The 22069-nt window shown below is 40.3% G+C and overlaps 1 protein-coding gene across 3 annotated transcripts in view; it reads right to left on the reverse strand.

The window, feature by feature from the left end:
• Positions 1–5774: 5774 nt before the first annotated feature.
• LOC121385499 (sex peptide receptor-like) overlaps positions 5775–22069 on the reverse strand; it is a 124421-nt gene continuing 108126 nt past the window's right edge. For 2 of the 3 annotated variants that reach the window (XM_041516200.1, XM_041516199.1), the window contains one exon: positions 5775–7645. In XM_041516200.1, the coding sequence (XP_041372134.1) occupies positions 6339–7508 (1170 nt within the window). In that variant the 5' untranslated portion in view covers positions 7509–7645 and the 3' untranslated portion in view covers positions 5775–6338. Of the gene's footprint in view, positions 7646–12420; positions 12546–22069 lie in introns of those variants that run through there. The other variant, XM_041516198.1, reaches the window with a different exon arrangement.

A 22069-nucleotide genomic window follows, 5' to 3' on the forward strand; every position in this document is an offset into this window, starting at 1 on the left:
TTGTGATAGTGAGTGAATGTGGTGTGATAGTGGGAGTGCTGTGAGTGTGTTTGGTGTGTGCGTGGTTGTGTGTGTGTGGATAGTGAGTGAATGTGTGTGTATAGTGAGTGAATGTGTGTGTGTGTGTGTGTGTGATAGTGAGTGATAGTGAGTGAATGTGTGTGTGTGTGTGTGTGTTGTGTGTGTGTGGGTGTGTGTGTGGTGATAGTGAATGAATGTGTGTGTGTGTATGTGTATGTGTATGTGATAGTGAGTGAATGTGTGTGTATGTGTATGTGTGTGTGTGTATGTGTGTGTGTATATATGTGTGTGTATGTGTGTGTATGTGTGTGTGTGTGTCTGTCTATTTGTGTGTCTGTGTGTGTGTGATAGTGTGTGTGTGTGATAGTGTGTGTGTGTGAATATGTGTGTGTGGAATGTGTGTGTGTGTCTGTGTGTGTGTGTGTGAATGTGTGTGTGTGAATATGTGTGTGTGTGTGTGTCTGTGAATGTGTGTGTGTGTGAATGTGTGTGTGTGTGATGTGTGTGATAGTGTGATAGTGTGTGTGTGTGTGAATATGTGTGTGTGTGTGATAGTGAGTGTGTGTGTGTGTGATAGTGAGTGTATGTGTGATAGTGTGTGTGTGTGTGATAGTGAGTGTGTGTGTATGTGTGATAGTGTGTGTGTGTGAGTGTGATAGTGTGTGTGTGTGTGTGTGTGAGAGCGTGTGTGTGATAGTGTGTGTGTGTGATAGTGTGTGAGTGTGATAGTGTGTGATAGTGTGTGTGATAGTGTGTTTGAGTGTGATAGTGTGTGTGAGTGTGTGTGAGTGTGTGTGTGTGTGTGAGTGAGTGTGTGTGTGAGTGTGTGTGTGATAGTGTGTGTGTGTGTGTGTGTATGTGTGTTTATGATTTGGGGTCGATCCCCGTCGGTGGGCCATTTCTCGTTCCAGCCAGTGTACCACGACTGGTATATCAAAGGCCGTGGTATGTGCTGTCCTGTCTGTGGGATGGTACATATAAAAGATCCTTTACTACTAATGGACAAATCTAGCCGGTTTCCTCTTTAAGACTATATGTCAAAATTACCAAATGTTCGACGTCCATCCGATTATTAATAAATCAATGTGCTCTAGTGGTGTCGTTGAATAAGTTATTTAATTTCAGTCAAATACTACGTATACATGTTATAATAAATCCAAAGACGTTGAAAAATGATAAACATAAAGTGTAAAGTCGTCAACAAAGAAAACATGTTTGTTTATACTTATGTTCGTGCTGATATTCAATCGATGTTCAAGCAGGCTGTCTTGGGCACACTCATCAGTTACCTGGACTGTCTGTCCATGGCAGTAGGTTAGTGGTTAGTGGTTAGTCTGAGAGAAGTCGGTGTAGTGGTCTTACACCTAGCCACTGAGTCGTTAAATTCGAGCTGGTACCGGGGGGCGAACACAATTCCTACCATCCTTGGCTAAACCACTACAAGAGGACATCGACTTACTAATCAACACCTCAGTAAAATGAACTTTATCTAGTGACGTTCGGAGCTTTAGATCTCATTAATTTGAGCACATCTGGGTATTTTTTTTATTAAAGGGACATTCCCGAGTTTGCTGCATTGTAAGATGTTTCCGACTAATAAAATATGTCTACAATTAAACTTACATATAAAATATATTTTCTTGTTTAGAATATCAGTGTCTGTATATTCAAAGTGTTTCTAGTCGTCTTGGTATTTCTAAGAAGCCCAAACTGGATTTTGTCTTCAAAGAATTTCGTACGTAGGAAAAAAAACATATTTTAAGAAATAAAATGAAAATTAACCTAGTACAAATATTAGAACGATCAGAAACACGTTTAATACACAGCCACTAATATTTTATGCAGAAAAATATATTTGATATGTAATTACAGTCGTTAAAAAGTCTCTGTTAGTCAATAACATCTTAAAGACTGCAGCAAACTCAGGAATGTCCCTTTAATGCAATCAACAGCTGCTGAAGACTACTTGAAGGGGCAAGACGTAGCCCAGTGGTAGAGCGCTCGCTTGATGAACGGTCGGTTTGGGATCGATCCCCGTTGGTGGGCCCAATGGGCTATTTCTCGTTCCAGCCAGTGCACCACGACTGGTATATCAAAGGCCGTGGTATGCGCTGTCCTGTCTGTAGGATGGTGAATATAAAAGATCCCTTGCTACTAATGAAACAATGTAGCGGGTTTCCTCTCTAAGACTATATATCAAAATTACCAAATGTTTGACATCCAATGGCCGATGATTAATAAATCAATGTGCTCTACTGGTGTCGTTAAACAAAACAAACTTAAACTAATAATTGTGACTTCTAGAAACACACTGCGCGCTAGTTTAATGCAATGGAAGCTCAACATTTCAATGGTTTTCAAGTGAAATCCTTTGAGGTCAGCATGATTATATTTATTTTTCGCGTCATTATTCAGGGTATACGTTTTCAGTGGGTACAGCGGTTGACGTCCTGAGTTTGGTGAGAGAGAGAGAGACAGAGACAGAGACAGAGACAGAGACAGAGAGAGAGAGAGAGAGAGAGAGAGAGAGAGAGAGAGAGAGAGAGAGAGAGAGAGAGAGAGAGAGAGAGAGAGAGAGAGACAATCAGATAGATAGAAAGAAAGAAAGAAAGAAAGAAAGAAAGATAGATATATAGATAAGAATACAAAGCAAACTCCACCCCCACCCCCTCAAAAAAAAAAAAGCATTATAAAAGCAGGGTACAGTAATCGATGGTCTTTTTCAGCTCAACATTTTTTCTTTTTAACGAAAAGACTCACTAGTATTTTATAGTCATGTAATTGCTATCTCTTACTACCCCCCATCCCCACCCCACCCGAAGATACGGGCATAAATCATAATTATGATGTTTTCGTACACTGATAATACAGCGCCACCCTATAGAAAAATATTTAGTAAGTACTATAAAATAATAACAAAACAGACCATGATGTTAAAGAATATATATAATTATATACATATATATAACACCCAATATAAAAAACTACAGTATTATGAAGAACAAATAAAACAAAACATTTCCTATAGCAATGCATCGTCATCAAATGTCAAAACTAATGTTTGTTTTTGCAGACACCTAAACGGTGATAGTGAGTTGATACTAAGTATATATATGTGTATATATATATATATATATATATATATACATTCATACATACATACACACATACATACAGGTGTATAAAACACCACTACCAACAATTCAGTTGTTTAATAACATATTTCAGCATTTTTTGCCTTTTCAAATTAACAATAAGATGACGTCACGTCAATAGTGACAAACTTAGGCCCAAAACACACCGGGTCTGGTGAGTATGATGCCAGTCCAAAATGAAACGCACTGAATCAAATTTGACAAAACACACCGCGTCTGTGATGACGTTGACAACAGCTGTCATACAACATGCGTTATTATTTGCACACTGACAGCTGCACAATGTTCGAACCTTATTCATTCATGCTTCACAATAACCAACAGTAAAGGTATATATTAATCAATGTGGATTTCTCATACTTATTGTTAAAGGGACATTCCTGAGTTTGCTGCAATTTTAAAGATGTTATCGACTAACCGAGACTTTTTAACGATTGTAATTACATATCAAATATATTTTTCTGCATATCATATTAGTGGCTGTATATTAAACGTGTTTCTGATAGTTCTAATATTTGTACTAGGTTAAATTTCCTAAAAAGTATTTGTTTCGTACGTACGAAATTATTTGAAGACAAAATCCAGTTTGGTCTTTTTACAAATATTGAGACGACCAGAAACACATTGAATATACAGACATTGATATTCTAAGCAAGAAAATATATTTTATATGTAAGTTTAATCGTAGAAATATTTTATTAGTCTGAAACATCTTACAATGCAGCAAACGCAGGAATGTCCCTTTAATATTATACAAGCACATTTCTCTAAAGATATGAACGCATTAATATATATTGGTAACTCGTTACGGAAAGAAAGCAAAAAAAGAAATGTTTTATTTAGGTCTCACTACACAGATCACTTCCGGGTGAGAGTTCATTCATCACGGTCCACTATAGTTCTTAATTGTGACACAAGTTATGGTTCACATATTCACTTCTAGGTAATGGTGAACAATTAAAACAATATGTATGTTTAATGGTTAGCCTTCTGGCTGTATTTTGCCCATGCTAATTTGTAATATTGTGCATTGACCTTTTGGGACATGGATGTATAGCGCAAGAGACAGCCGGAGTGAATCGGTTAATGAACCACCTGTTCGGACCGGTACTACAGCCAAATGCAGTCCTATTGCAAAAAAACTGAGACGGAAATGTTCTCAATTTTGAAGTGAAAATAAATGCTTATATAATGTATGTTCGCAATGGTGTATGTTGTTAGTGCCAACGAGAACCCGTTCTTCATTTGAAGTTGGGCAATTTAACATGGGTTTCAATGGCAGATGACATCTGTGTAGTGAGACCTTAGCGACGCATTCAACACATTTTATATACGGTTATATAGCATCAGATATATGGTTAAGGACCACACAGATATTGACAGAGGAAACCCGCTGTCGCCATTTCATGGGCTACTCTTTACGATTAGCAGCAAGGGATTATTTTATATGCACCATCCCTCCGGCAGGGTAGAACATACCACGGCCTTTGATATACCTGTCGTGGTGCACTGACTGGAACGAGAAATAGTCCAATGGGCCCACCGACGGGGATCGATTGAGCGAGCGCTTTACCACTGGGCACGTCCCACGTTACAGTTACAGACCCAGACGTGAACACACACCCGACAGATCCAGCCCCAGATTCGGTGTTTATGGGCCTTAAAACGCAATGATATCGCCATAGACTTTGAAATATATATATCAGTATATGGTCTTATATGCCCTGAATAATGAATCATATATACGGGCATATGGGTAATAGTGTGCACATGATCACACACACACACACACACACACACACACACACACACACACACACATACAGACACACACACACACACACACACACACACACACACACACACACACACACACACACACACACACACACACACACACACACACAGACACACACACACACACACACACACACACACACACACACACACACACACACACACAGACACGCGACTGTTTTTAAATCTGTTTTAAACGAAAGTTCCGAGATCCGAGTTTTAGACACATTTTCTTTCTCTCTCCATAAATGTGAAAGCTCAGTTATAAATTTAATGTTTGTTTTAGGTCCCATGAACAACTATTACTTTAAAAGTTTGTTTTTTGTTTAACGACACCACTAGAACACATTGATTTATTAATCATCGCCTATGTGATGTCAAACATTTGGTAATTCTGACACGTAGTCATCAGAGGAAACCCGCTACATTTTTATTCTAATGCAGCAAGGGTTCTTTTGTATGCACTTTCCCCACATACAGGATAGCGCATACCACTGCCTTTGATATACCAGTCGTGGTACACTGGCTGGAACGAAAAATAGCCCAATAGGCCCACCGACGGGGATCGATCCCAAACCGACCACGCATCAAGCGAACGCTTTACCACTGGGTTACGTCCCGCCCTATTATTAGTTTATCAGCTGGTCACCTGAGAAATGTAATGTGGGAGGGCCTGTGTTTTTTTGTCGTAGTTTTCATTTATTTAATAATGATTTTGTTTTTCCAGTGCGAAATATGGAACTCAGGACTATTTTTACAGGGCCGTACGATAATAGTGCTGATGAAGAAGATGAAAAAGCATTTTAAATAATGTAACTTTTTTTTTTATTTGAAAAACTTCGGTATTTATCTCCGTACAATAACAAAACAATTGGATGCTTAGTCTCATTGGATTTACACAATGTCAACAATGTTCAAGTCTATCATCCAGTTTTTAAAAGAATTAGAAAAATCCCCGCAATCCCCCTCCACCCCCCAAAAACCCCCACCAAAAAATACAACCCAACAAAAAACAAAACAAAAACAAACCAAGAACAAAAAAATCACCTAAAAACAAAACATATGATGCTGTTCTGATTTTCCACACTGGCGCGAATGATAAACGAACACTTTTTTTATGATGGGGCCAGTGATCGTCCAACCATCGCGGCGAAAACACCGACGAAAAGTGTCAAACATCATTCCGTTATATCATCCACCCATCTCAGCGAAAGCTCCAACAAGAACTGTTCCCAGCTGATTTCGAATCTTACACAAATTCGTTTTCATCAACCTATCCTTTTGATCACATTTAAAAAAACACTGTACATATTCTTTTCATTGCTTGTATTTTTTTATTTTTTTTTGAAGACTATATTTTTTTCATCAAACGTAGGTTTCACTTTTATCGTTATTGTGGTTCATTTCTTTGGAATCTCGTCTGATAACGGTCGTGGTTCCATTCCGAACACTCATCCTGTTTCTCCGGTTCGGCTGACATGGACAGAATATCCTAAGGAACGTCTCCCGAAAAACCTGACTCAACAGGCAGTACAAGGAAAAGTTCAACGCCGAATTCACCGCCAACAACGAATCGGTTATCTCCCTTATTCCCTTTGTGAGGTTTCCCTCCTCGGCGTAACCTTTGCCAAAGAACGTGGAGATCACAGCGTCCGGCGTGAAGCACACAACGAAAACTAGTATGATGACGATAAGCATGAGCGTGATTCGGTTTCGTGACGAGAGTTTCTTCCCCTTGACGCGCTCCTTGCGCAGTTCGTTGATGATGCGCGTGTTGAGATAAATGAGCACGAACACGGGGATGATGCAGCGCATGCAATTTTGCATCCACGTGTAAGGAACCATGAAGGAACTGTTCAGCGCCAGGGCCGTCGGACCGATCTTGTTGCACGAGACGTTGTTGACGGCGTCGAAGACAATCTCCACTTTGTAGCGGAACAGCGACGGCAGGGACAGCAGTATCATCGTTATGTAGACGGTCGTGCAGACGATTCGGGCGCGCGGGATCGTGCACAGCTGTTTGGCGCGCGAAATGTGACACACCGAGATGTACCGCTCCACGGCCACTGACACCGTCAGCCAGCCCGTGACGCTGACGGACATGTTGAATATATAATGAGCTAGAGGGTAATAGGTCATCATCATCGTCTCGCTGACGTTTGGGTGGTTCAGTGACAAGGCGAGGTTGATGAAGTACATCAGGTCGTTGAACAGTTTGATAGTGTCGGAGACGGTCAACGCCGTCAGGTAGACGTTCGTCGACGTTGCCATGTTCCTGTGACTCAGCACTATACCCGACAGAACGTTCCCCGTTATGCCCGTAATGCACAGCATCGGATAGATGATCAGCCCGGTAACATATCGTGCCGTCATATAGAAGGCCTCGTATTCGTCGCTGCTGGAGTTGGACAGGCAGCTGCCGTTGCTAGTGGCGACCAGTTCCACGCCGAGCGTTACGCCGTTCTGCGACACGTTTCCAAGGGCGATAACCGCCGGTCCGGCATCCCCGTAGAACGTTGGCATCGAAGCATTCATATTGGCAGATCGTTAGCAACGTGGGCATTGGCAACATCAGCATGATGCGACGACGTCTTCTGTGAGCTAGGACAAAGATGGGTGTGTAGCGTCATCGTCACCTTTAACAACAGCGTTCGGGTTTTGTTCGACATCACCTACCAAAAGATAAAAATATACAAGTGTTTACGGTCACACAACTGATGATACTGATCTACTAAAAAGTTCAAAATTGTTTTGTTTAACGACACTACTAGAGCACACTGATTAATTAATCATCGTGCATTGGATGTCAAACATTTGGTAATTCTAACATATAGTCTTAGCAAAAACCGCTATATTTTGTTTTTACAAAGGAATCTTTTATATGCACCATCACACAGACAGAATAGCACCTATCACGGCCTTTAATATACCAGTCGTGGTGCTCTTGCCGGAACGAGACCTAACCCAGTGGGCTCCCCAATGGGGATCGACCCTAGACAAACCGCGAATCAGGTGGCCGCTTTATCACTGGACTACATGTTTATCATTGCTTGAATCGAAGATGGCTGTCGGCGTAGAACTTAAGATAATTGTTTCAACAGCTCAATCTGTTTAAAATTAGCTCTACTGGTCTTAGCCAGTAGATCTAACAGCATTGCGTGGACTCCCATGTCCAGGTGACATTTCATCTATAAATAACAATTTAAATATCGACCAATTACACTTCGCGTTTTATAGCGTTATTCGGGAGCATACAAATTCTAAAAATATTGGGCGATATTTATGCAATAGGCGAACTTGTTGGTCTGTTTCAACATTGATAAAAACAGGTGGAAAAGTGCAGTAATAAACTCTGGATTGTATACTAGTATAAACAGATTTTATGGCTATACCATCACGGGTTTTTGTTTTATCTTGAAACGAATTTTATATAAAATTTTATATTGAAATTAGTTTCCGGCATACTTCGTAATTCAGCCGAATCATTTCGTATACCCTCGGCATAATCCCGAATGTTTTCAAATTCTTTTCAAATTACTGACATGATTTTGCAAGCAAGATTTTGATTGATCGAATGAAAGGTCAACTGGACATGAGCCCCAACGGGCTGCTGTTAGATCCACATGTAATAGTGGAGCTAATTTTAATTAGATTGTCAACAGCTGCATATAAAATGAGATTCAAGCTATCGCTGCGAATACAAAAACGATCTTTTAGTGACCACGGAACTATTTATGACACTATCTACAGGTTGCATGGCACCAAAGAAGAGAGTTCCGTGTAAAAGTTCGAGGTGCACCGTGAAATATTTACGGAGCAAAAGCAGCTGTGGGTGTGATTGGTAGTAATATATGACATTGATTATTTGTGCAAATACTATTATCCATTGACAATAAATAAATACACTTTTATTTGTTATACAGTTGTTATGCAGTATATACCAGAGGTTGAAACTAATGAGGGGGACCCCCCAAAAAATGGAGCTGCTATTTTCAGCAAAAATGACGGTTGCTAATAAAAACATTAATGAAATCTCTTGCATGGTATGTAACACCCCCCCCCCCCCCCATTTTCTTGCAGGTAGATTAGATGTGAGGTGCTACACTTTTTATTGCTGTACTTCCTGGGTGTGTTGATACGCTGCTTAAATCAGTTTTATTAGTAAACGTTAACGTTATCGGCAATAAGAATTGATTTGGTCTATTAGAACCTACACGGGCGGACTTCCGGCGTTGAGATGTTGGGGTAATTAACATATTGCTTACGCTTCATACCTCCAGGATAAGGAAGCATAGAATTCGTAATTGGTCGAGGTGTCGCTAATGAGACTGATAAACAGCGGACCATAACCAAGCCATCGATTCAGAGACTAGGACACGAGTGGCCGTTAGATAATATTTATCTGTTAACGAGTTGTTTCAAAACGGATATACCGACGTGCGAGACGCCCGCAGACGGACCTCCATCTCCCACTACGCCACCGCCTACACGTAACTGGCCACTGTCACCAGTCTTGCCAGTTCGGAAGGCGGTGATCCGGGCAGGAGCCGTTGCGAAGAGGAAGGCCGTCGCTCAGCCGAGCGACCAGCCTGACAAGGCAAGGCCTCCACCTTCACAAGCACCGTCCACCTCCGACTCGGAAGCCGTCTGGAAAATTTAGATCGGGAAAATCTGGTCCGGCTTCCGGAAGTTCGTGCAGGGGGACACCTCAGATCCATCACTGATGGGCGGACTAGTGGAACCAAAGCTAAAACAACTGCCTGATGGAAGCGCTTACGAGCTACACACCATCAAGTCTACAGCCGGCAAGACTGGGTTGGTACTAACTCAGCGCCGAGAAGGAGTCTACCGACAAGCGGTCCTGGTTAGAGAGATGGATAGCCACACCATCCACAGGATCGTCAAGGCCCTTTTCGGCAACGACTACTGGAGTGTCATAACCATCCTCGCCGACCAGAGATGGAAACACTTCATCCCCGCCTTTGCCGGTTCTCCGCTCATCAGTTCGCCGTAGGCCAACCTCCACACCCTAACGGCCTTAACGAGGCCACTCACGTGGACACATAGATCGGACTTTAAACATTTAGACCTTCGTTCAAAATTTTATGTCAAAATTACTTCTTTTTTACAAAATATTATTAAATAGTCCGATCCTCTCTTCTTTCTCTTATTTATTTTTGGACTGTTCTAAAATGTTCCAAATTATATAAATATTCGGCCGAGCAGTCAATTCTACTTTGTTTTAGCTTTATTCTATTAACCTTTTTACTAACTGCTATTTTCAAAATTCTGCCCATTTTCAACACTACCCCCCCCCCCCCCCCCCCCCCCCCCCCCCCCCACACACACACATCCCGAGTCAGGCCACCGATCTTATCGGAGGTCGGACTCGGGATGGGCGTGTTCGAAACCCTAGTGGTATATGAGCACGTTAAACTAGTTACCATCATCATCATCAAAACGGATATACCAGCCTCGGTGGTGTCGTGGTTAAGCCATATGACATAAAGTTGGTAGGTACTGGGTAGTACCAAGTACCAAATCATATGAGAAGATCAGTCCTGAAACGTATCTCAACCTGGACCCACCGAGGCTACCGAATCATCAAGAAGAACTCCAAAGTCCATTAACGACTAACACTCCAGTTACAGAGTCCCAACTGATGTAAGACTCCTCCTCGAGATGACAGTTTTACCATCAAAATTGAACATCACAGACAATTAAATACCCCATTGGACCCCTCAAAAGTTCTTTATCATTTCTCTAGCCAGACAGAGTTGAAATACGAAAACTACGAAAAGGTTTCAATATGTCATGTAAAAAAAAAAAAATTAACCAAAAAAAAGAAAAAGAAAATACAAAAAAAAAGAAGAAAAAAAAAGAAGAAAAAAAAGAAAAAAAAAAAAACCCAGGTTTTTTTAATTCAGTAAATTGTCTGACGTGGATTAGAAATTTTAATAATTAGAGAAGAAAGATTAAAAATAAGGCACTAGACAGAGATTCATGGAATTATCCATTATTTTGCCAAAATATGCCCATTCGACTCTGCATTGTGCAGAAATACGGCCCTGGCCATGTATTACGGTTTTGACGTTCGGATTTAACTCTTTGCTTGCTGATGGTCATAGAGACATCCCCAAGATCCTGCCATCCTCAAATAATAATAATAATAATAATAAAAATCCATTCAAATAGATATTCTAATGTATTACATGTCCCCTACCCCTACCGGGCTCAACAAAGTTTCGTATATCCTAGGTTCAATGGTCATAACTCTGTCAATAATAGGTAAATCGCTATGAAAGTCGAATTTGATCTGCAACGGTACATGATAAAGCTATACACAAACTTTCAGCTTGATGTATTGAGGCATTGCTAAACGAAAAATCCAGAAATCATATTTTCGTGTTTTCCAAGTTCAAGGGTCATAACTCTGTCAAAAAATGGGTAAATCGTCATGGAAGTCAAATCTGATCTGTAACAGTGCATGATAAAACTATACACAAACTTTCAGCTCGATATCGTGAGACACTGCTAAACGAAAAGTCCAGAAATCATATTTTTGTATTTTCAAGAGACAAAAATGGGTAAATTGCCAATTAAAGTCAAACTTGATCTGTATCAGTGCATGATAAAACTACACACAAAATTTCAGCTCGATATCGTAAGACATTGCAAGAAACATCCGTAAAGCTAATTTAGTCCAAGGGCCAAAACACTGTGAAAAATGGATAAATCGCCATAAAAGTCAAACTTAATATGTAACCGTACATAATAAAGCTTAGCCCGAGTACTCTGACTGTTAGAGAGCTAGACGGACATTTGGACATAAATACGCCCTCATTACAGTCAGAGACCAAGCTATGTATTTTGTTTTGGCAATTACCGACAACCAAAAAGTTGTCAAAGATTTCCGCTCTAATACCACAACAATCCTATGTTTGACGTCAAATACATTTACATCGACCATTTTCGAGTTACTTGATTAAAAAAATTCAGATATTAATCACTAATACACACACTACAGAAAGAAACCCGACAGCACCCACATTCAGCTAAGCTTCGGCAAACTCCGGACAGCAGGATTCTAAGTTCGCCGACCTATATCGTGACGTTGCGTCATATGATCGCCCACTCAGCTCTCTTACAGTCAGAGTACTCGGGCTAAATAAAGCTATACCCCAAAAAACATATCCAGCTCTCTATATTGAAGCATTGCGAGTTTTGTTTTGTTTTCAGAAAATCATATGTGGGACAGACAGACAGACAGAAAGAAAGAAAGACAGCGACAAAACCGTTAGTCCCCTCTGATTGGACTGGTAGGGACTAATAATTTTATAAGAAAATCCCCAAATCAAAACAAACCACAATAAAGCTTATTATCACACTAGTTATGAATAAAGAATGATTGATGACTGTTATCTATAGTCATGTTTTTAACACTTACCTAAAAACTTTTCGGCTCCTTTCAAAATATTCGTACCAATCTCTGTTTTAAACTAAACCCTTCTTTCTAGACTAAAAATCGACTGATAACTACAACGACTTCGTCACAATGAGCCGACACCGGCGTTACATTAGCAAAAACTAATGAAAATATCATAATGAAGACTGTAACCCAATAACACAGGTGTGCAAGTCTAAACGATTCGATAAATGGCTCGATACAAATTACAGACGTCCGCGTTAATGTTAGCGATAAAATATCATACATCCATAACTCGTCTAAAGTGCAAATAATCTCATATTTATATAGACTTTGCTTTTAATACGCCAAGTACTCGTTTTACTCACTAAATGATTGTGCTTATTTCATGTCATTTCCGGGCGGGACGTGGGCTCAGACCACAATTAATTTCGCTATATGTTTCTATATAGCCTTAGTGGCTATAACATTTTTATTAATATCAGCAGGCCCGTGAAGTTTTGTATGTACCTTTGCCTGCATGGGGGACACATACCCTGAAAAGGACAACCCCTGTTGTCCAGCTCTTTCTCCCAGCATATTGGTTTAAACAGACACACCCTCTAAACCAGGCCGGAGTACACCCATTTTACATAAAAAGCACTACTTTTGCATGGGCCGGAATTACCACAAACAAGTCTCCAATGTCAACAAGTTACACATGTTTACAAACTACATGCTATCCCCCTGTCACTTCAGTCAAACAGTTGCCACTTCATAGCTGTCTGCCATGAAATAATCACAGTCAAACAGCAGACTACTTGCGCGGTCAAACTTCCTGATTTTGGACAACCAAATGGGAAGATAACTGTAATCTGAGGCCACGTAGCCCAGTGGTAAAACGCTCGCTTGATGCGCGGTCGGTGTGGGATCGATCCCCGTCGGTGGGCCCCATTCGGCTCTTTCTCGCTCCAGCCAGTGCACCACGACTGGTTATATCAAGTCCGTGGTATGTGCTATCCTGTCTGTGGGATGGTGCTACTGGATTTGTGCATATCAAAGATCCCTTGCTACTGACGGAAAAAATTTAGCGGGTTTCCTCTCTAAGACTTAATGTCAAAATTACCAAATGATTGACATCCAGTAGCCGATGGTTAAAAAATCTAGTGGTGTCGTTAAACAAAAACTTTAAAAAACATTCATTTTATTTCATCTTATTTTCGTGCTTATATTCAATTAAGGTTCAAACACGCTATCCTGGGCACACAGCTTGCCTATCTGTATTGTGTGTACAGGACAGTGGGTTAGTTGTTAATGGTCAGTGGTTAGTGAGAGAGAAGAGGGTGTAGTGGTCTTACACCTACCCACTGAGTCGTTAAAACTCGCTCTGGGTGGGAGCCGGTACCGGGCTGCGAACCCAGTACCTACAAGCTTTATGTCCGATGGCTTAACCACGACGCCACCGTGGCGGGTGATGGTGGTTATCGTAGTGGTCTGCGAACTGCGGGTAATTCGGTGGAATAGGTTCGAGTCCCAGCAACGATACGAGAAACAATTTGTGAAGTCAATTTCGTTAATATAACCATGTATATATGTATGTACTAGTGAAAAAATGTTTTGTTTAAAGACACCACTAGAGCACATTGACTTATTATTCATCGGCTATTGGATGTCAGACATTTGGTAATTTTGTTAGTAGTAAGGGATCTTTTATATGCACCATCCCACAGACAGGATAGCACATAACACGGCTTTTGATATACCAGTCGTGATGCACTAGTTGGAACGAGAAATAGCCCAATGGGCCGGCCCACCGACGGGGATCGATCCTAGACCACTGGGCCACGTCCCTCTTTTTCTCAATTTTATTGTTATTAAAATACATTTGTATATAAATGTTATATATACATATATATATATCCTGGAGTAATCAATAGTCGCGCACACTAAAGTAAGCACGTGTAACCGAAAAACAATAAAATAAATATTATTTACTTACCTAGGTTGCCCAGTGCTGTATACAACATACTATAAGTTATTAATATCTAGGACAAAATTCATTTGCGAAAGCAATTTTAAAATAGAACACACTTTTGGCGTATTACGTAAAACGTAACGAATAGTCGCACATTGTATTCTTGTTACATGTTCAGCAATTTCCGTCTCTGAAATTGATTGAAACATTTTATTGCATATAATGTACAAATGGATTGGGCACAAGTTATCCAACTTACGAGGCCCTCTCCTAATTACATACAATAATGACAATATGACAAAAACAGCGATTACATGTATTATAAGAATATACAAGAAATTAAATATTCAAAGAGAAGTATATACATGAGAGAAAAACAAAACACAGAAAAATATAAATAAACAAAATAATAAATAAGTAAATAAATAAATAAATAAATAATAAAAAATGAAGAAGGAAAGCAAACGAAGGTGATTTATTTTCCAATCAGACAACTCAATTTATAAAATATTCTTAGCAGACAGATTACAGCATAACTGATTTAGAATTAATTAGACATTATTATTATTATTATTATTATTATTATTATTATTATTATTCAAAACGCTGTGTTTGTTTAATATTTTTATGTACATGCTAGAATATTTATTTGTTTATAGTATCATTTACAACGGTACTGTCATACAATACTAACTGCAGATTAACCGGTGCAAACATGTTCAAAGAATCTAAAAGAAGTTGTCTCTGTTTGGGAAAAAGATTACATTCAAGAAATGATGATAGCAGTTTTCAGAGTGGTATCCACAATTACAAGAGTTCACAATGATATAAGTCGGCAGTTAAAGTACTGCAACCATGTCTTAATTTAGTGTGGGAGATATTTTCATTTCGATTTCCATTTGAATATATACTACTCAAAAGAATTTAAGGGTCAGACGATATTTTCGACATTATTTTCTGAATGTCAATTATATTAGCTAGACCATAATGTCACGCATGGTATTGTTCCATTTTGACGAAAGTGGGTCTAAGCAACCCATAAATGAATTAAAATCCACTTTCATTGACACTGTCGACTAGTTCTAATGGCGAAAACATGCTTACATTTGCACGTAAATTAGGGCGAAAGCGAAAGGTCTGCTAAGTGCCCATAACTTGCTTTTTCACAAAGCGCTTAATTTGCACGCTTTGCACGTGTATTCCATGTTCCCAATGCTAAATTTCTGTATAATTGGAGCTTGCGTTCGTGTACGGTGCACACTCCAAATTCGACAATGGTACGACTTCAACTGACTATCGAAGATCGAGGAAGGGCTATTGCTTGGCTTCAGGATGGCAATACGCAAAGAAATGTTGCTCTGAGACTTGGTGTTAGTCAGAGTGTCGTTGGCCGACTGTGGCAACGGTACCAAGCAACGAATTCTGTTCGAAATCGTCCACGTTCGGGAAGACCCCGAAGCACTACAAATAGAGAGGACCGCTACATCACCAATATGGCTCTACGTCAACGCACAACCACTGCACGCCGATTACGTGACAATCTGCGGACTGGAACTCGAGTGTCTGATCAAACCATACGCAATCGTCTGAGAGCCAATAATCTACGCTGCCGTCGCTAGGCTGTTTGACCACCACTCCTACCACATCGCAGAACGGCCAGACGTCACTGGTGCACGCTTCATCTGCGGTGGCAACGTGTTCAGTGGTGTCGAGTGATGTTCACTGATGAATCCAGGTTTAGTCTCCAGTTCAACGACGGTCGGGTTCGTGTCTACAGACGTCCTGGGGATCGCTTCGCTGACGTTAACGTTAAACAACGTCACCGGTTCGGTGGTGGCAGCGTCATGGTGTGGGGCGGCATCTCTATCCACCACAGGACCCCCCTCTATGTGGTGGATAGCAATCTGAATGGAATCCGCTATCTGAATGAGATTATCCGGCCGTTGGTTCTCCCAGGCCTTCAGCAGATTGGCGGCGGGGCAGTTCTGCAGGATGACAATGCCAGACCCCACCGCGCCAGGGTGGTAACGGACTTTCTCAGACAACAAGGTATCGCCAGGATGGATTGGCCAGCATATTCGCCTGACTTGGCCCCAATAGAGAACGCCTGGGACGAATTAGGCAGGAGAGTTCGGGATAACCATGCCCCTCCGGCCAACCTTCATGATATGGGTCAACTTCTTATGGCAGAGTGGCAGGCCATTCCCCAAGAGTTCTTCAGACGTCTGATCAACAGCATGAGGCAACGATGTGTCGAGTGTATTCGCACCAGGGGTGGATTCACACACTATTAAACGAATGTTCTAATGTGTAAAATCCATGTTTGACAACCTTCAACTTTGACAGCATGTCATGTGACTTTCTTGTATACAGTGACGTTTATTTGTGTTTTTTTGTAAATATGGAACAATAAATAAAAAATTTGGTGTAGTTTACATCATCAATCTAATACACTCTGAAACTTATTTGGTTATAAATTAGTATATAATAAAATTACTTTGCAGCTCTGGGGTGCTACTGCTTTTTTGAAAGTGGAAATTCGTTGACTATTTCGAATTTCTAATGGCAAGGCATTCCACATATCTATTGTTGAATGTAAAAATTACATTTTAAGTAAATTAGTTCTTGCGAAAGGAATTGATATGTTATTTTGATTCCTTAATCTATAATGAACGCACTCTTCAACCCTGGGTGGTATACAATTTACTAAGAAGTCAGGAGCCATGCCATTGAGTATTTTATACATAGTACATAATTTTGTTTTGCCTTTCGGTGTTCTAAAAGTGTTGCTAGTCCTGTTTCTGAGTATAGCGCGTATCGTGATGCGAATAGTGGTAGACCCGTTATTATTCTTTTTTTAGCGTTTCCTCATCCAGTGCAAAACATTCATCCCAAACTTCAGACACATATTCTAGTACTGGACGTATACACGTTACATATATTTGCATTAGTATTTGTCGATTTAGAGTATACTTGTATTTTCTCAATTCAGAAATCATAGACGAAGCTGATTTACATATATTATGAATATGGTTTGTCCATTTTACATTGCTTGTAACTGTTAAACCTAGATATTTATGTGTCTCAGTTATATTAATATCCGTAATACCAAAATGTAGGTTAATAGCATGTAGTGAATTGTTATTTTGTTTTTGAAAATAATATGACGTGGGTTTTTTTTTCGGGGTTAAACGTCACCGACCATTGATTAAACCAATTACAGAGTTTATGTAAGTTTTCGTTAAGATTAGATTAGTCATTTGATGATTCCGTTAAACTAGTATCATCAGCGAACAATCTAGTAACTCATCAGCTATATCATTTATTTATTACCCATATGGGCTCAAATATACGGGGTAATATTTTTTCGATCTCTGCACAGTGTGCAGATTGCTTCTACAGTCACTGATTGGCTGGCTTTAAAAAGACAAGATTTGACTGGCAATTACATACTGCCGGGACTACTTTTTGTTCATTCATGATTCCATTCATCGGTCAAACTATTACTACGAACTTCAAATATTTTTTTACGATACGAACATTTACGGAATTAAAAATCAAAATATATGTACAAATGTTTAAAAATGTTTTTATTTTATTATTTTGACTGGGGTTTTTTGGAACTATTCTTTGGTGGATACTGTTGGGTGTGCACCGGTAACGGCGCGTATGAATATATTGTTATGGCTGGTAGAGCTTGTTAGTTGTTACAGCAGCGAGAACGTAAATAAAATCGTTAAAGATTGACAATGGGTAATAAAGAGAATAACCAACTCACTACGAGGAATTACGGATTATCTGTCCGTCGTGAATTAATGCTGTAAAACCCTCGCCAAAGGCTCGGGTTTACAACATTAATTCACTCGGGACAGATAATCCGTAATTCCTCGTAGCTCGTTAGTTATTCTCTAAATAAACTAAAAACAGGAATGGACCGAATACTGACCCTCTGGAAGAAAACGGAATTTTCATTGATGAAAAAACAAATGATGTAAATCACTTGTCAAAATGATTTTAATTTTAAACGTATTCTATTGTATAGATGCAGCTAACACCCAATATTTGACTGAATTTGTACACTTTTGGTTAAAAGCTTGAAACGTGGCATATAGATACCTTGTGATACGTCCCACTAGAACTAGTGGGACGTAACACTTTTGACGTCATACAATGACGTCATCATTTGGCGCACAACCTTACAGGAACGTCAACGAAACGAGATAAGTGATACAAATTAAGATAGATTATGAGTAATAAATAGGATATTAAACTAGCTACAAATTCGGAAGCTCGTTTAATATTCTATAATTATTACCCATATGGTTAAAAATATCTTGGTACATATCAAAGTGATGACGTCATCAATTGGCGCATTACAACCTTAGAAGTTACAGGAATGTCAACAAAACGAGATGAGTGATATAAATTAAGATAGATTATGGGTAATAAATTGGATATTAAACTCGCTACCATTTCGTATCATGTTTATGTCCCTCGTGAAATAAAACTCGTGACAACTGAAAAATTATTTCACTCGGGACATAAACATGATACGAAATGAAAGCTCGTTTAATATCCTATATTATTACCTATATCGTTAAAAATATCTTGGCACAACCTTACAGGAACGTCAACGAAACGAGATGAGTGATACAAATTAAGATAGATTATGGGTAATAAACAGGATATTAAACTCGCTACCATTTCGGAAGCTCGTTTAATATTCTATAATTACTATGCGTGACTCGTGCTTTGCATGGCGACATTTTGATAGGGTGTGATGACCGTACACCGAGCTTTCTCCCAAAATATGACCGTCGAAATAACCGACCCTAATTAGCCAAGACCATATACACGGCTGCTGTGTATATAGCCACTTTTATATCAGGTAACAAAGATAGCGGCGTCCATTGTGGTTGTATTTATGGAATTCATCTTTGTACGCAATGTTTAACAAAATGTATGTACGGTAGGCTAATCGACTGAACCTGAGCGCATTTCAGTTCATTTTAACTTACATCCAATTAAGGTTGAAGCACGCTGTCCTGGGTACACACATCAGCTACCTGTGCTGTCTATACAGGACAGAGGGTTACTTGTTAGTGGTTAGTGAGAGAGAAGAGGGTGTGGTGGTCTTACACCTACTCATTGAGTCGGTACCGGGCTGCGAACCCAGTACCTACAGCCTTATGTCCGATGGCTTAACCACGACACCACCGAGGCCAGTAACCTGAAAGGAGATAGATCCTTGATACGTACAAAGATGGCGATTGACAGTGTAGATTAAAAAAGGACAAGCGATGAGAAATACCAGAAATCGTTAAGGACCTTGGGTATTGTAATATATTTTCCAGATTAAAAACAATCTGATTAAAATTAGCTCTACTGGTCTACCAGTAGATCTAACAGCATTGCGTGGACTCCCATGTCCAGGTGACATTTCATCTATAAATAACAATTTAAATATCGACCAATTACACTTCGCCTTTTATAGCGTTATTCTGGAGCATACAAATTCTGAAAATATCGGGCGAGACTATTTATGCAATAGGCGAACTTGTTGGTCTATTTCAACATTGAAAAAACAGGGGGAAAAGTGCAATAACAAACTCTGGATTGTATACTAGTATAAACAGATTTTATAGGTATACCATCACTGGTTTTTTTCGTCTTGAAACGAATTTTATATAAAACGTTATATTGAAATTAGTTTCCGGCATACTTCGTAATTCACCCGAATCATTTCGTATACCCGTGGCATAATCCCGAATATTTTCAAATTCTTTTCAAATCACTGGCATGATTTTGCAAGTAAGGTTTTGATTGGTCGAATGAAAGGTCAACTGGACATGAGCTCCAACGGGGTGCTGTTAGATCCACTTGTAATAGTTTTTAACCAGTGGAGCTAATTTTAATTGACCGGCCTCGGTGGCGTCGTGGTAGGCCATCGGTCTACAGGCTGGTAGGTACTGGGTTCGGATCCCAGTCGAGGCATGGGATTTTTAATCCAGATACCGACTCCAAACCCTGAGTGAGTGCTCCGCAAGGCTCAATGGGTAGGTGTAAACCACTTGCACCGACCAGTGATCCATAACTGGTTCAACAAAGGCCATGGTTTGTGCTATCCTGCCTGTGGGAAGCGCAAATAAAAGATCCCTTGCTGCTAATCGGAAAAGTAGCCCATGTAGTGGTGACAGCGGGTTTCCTCTAAAAATCTGTGTGGTCCTTAACCATATGTCTGACGCCATATAACCGTAAATAAAATGTGTTGAGTGCGTCGTTAAATAAAACATTTCTTTCTTTCTAATTTTAATTAGATTGGATTAAAAGGTAACTTGTTTTGAGTGCTGCAGTAGAGTATCCTGGGTGGGTGGAATGGTTTCCATTGTCTTCCCCTAGTATAATGCCTTCCTTGCTCTGTGAAGGGGCGAGACGTAGCCCAGTGGTAAAGCGTTCGCTTGGTGCGCGGTCGGTTTGGGATCGAAACCCGTCTGTGGGCCCATTGGGCTATTTCTCGCTCCAGCAAGTGCACCACGACTGGAACATCAAAGGCCGTGGTATGTGCTATCTTGTCTATGGGATGGTACATATAAAATATCCCTTGCTGCTAATCGAAAAAGAGTAGTCCATGAAGTGGCGACAGCGGGTTTCCTCTCTCAATATCTGTGTGGTCCTTAACCCTACGTCTGACGCCATATAACCATAAATAAAATGTGTTGAGTGCGTCGTTAAATAAAACATTTTCTTCGTTGCTCTGTGAACATGCGTAGCACAGTGGTAAAGCGCTCACCTGATGCGCGGTCGGTCTAGGATCGATCCCCGTTAGTGGGCCTATTGGACTACTTCTCGTTTCAGCCAGTGCACCACGACTGGTATATCAATGGCCGTGGTGTGTGCTTTCCTGTCTGTGGGATGATGGATATAAACGATCCCTTACTACTAGTGCAAAAATGTGGCGGGTTTCCCAATTACCAAATGTTTGACATCCAATAGCCGATGATTAACAAATCAATGTGCCGTCGTTAAACAAAACAAACTTCTTTTTACCAGCAGTGAAGTGCAACAGATGTCACAGGTGATAATTGTTGTAGACCTTGAGGGAAGTAAAGAGATCTTTGTTAATGGTCGAAACGTGATCTAGGCAGCCGCTTACAGCACGGCGTCATTAGCTCCACGTTATGAAGTATGCAGTTAAACAAACCAACACCATATACATAGTGTAAATAATGTCTTATATGTCATGTTACGTAATGCTGGTATGAGACTACCAGCTGTCAGGACGGAATTAGCCAACTCGCTGATCTCACGACTTCTACGACTTTACTATTTCCTTGCTTATATCCAATTACGGTTCAAGTACGCTGTCCTGGGCACACACCTCAGCTATCTGGGCTGTCTGTCCAGAACAGTGGGTTAGTTGTTAGTTGGTTAGTGGTTAGTGAGAGAGAAGAGGATGTAGTGGTCTTACACCTACCCACTGAGCCCTTAAGAACTCGCTCTGGGTTGGAGCTAGTACCGGGCTGCGAACCCTGTACCTACCAGCCTGTAGTCCGATGGTTTAACTACTGCGCCATCGAGGCCGGCTTTCTACGATTGTCCAGTTTGATTTCAGTGATCACACACGACTGTAGTAGTGAAACATATATGCCTTAGTGTTTGAAAACCAGCCTCGGTGGCGTCGTGGTTAGGCCATCGGTCTACAGGCTGGTAGGTACT

Source organism: Gigantopelta aegis, chromosome 11, assembly GCF_016097555.1.
Source record: "Gigantopelta aegis isolate Gae_Host chromosome 11, Gae_host_genome, whole genome shotgun sequence".
Taxonomy (NCBI): Eukaryota; Metazoa; Mollusca; class Gastropoda; order Neomphalida; family Peltospiridae; genus Gigantopelta; species Gigantopelta aegis.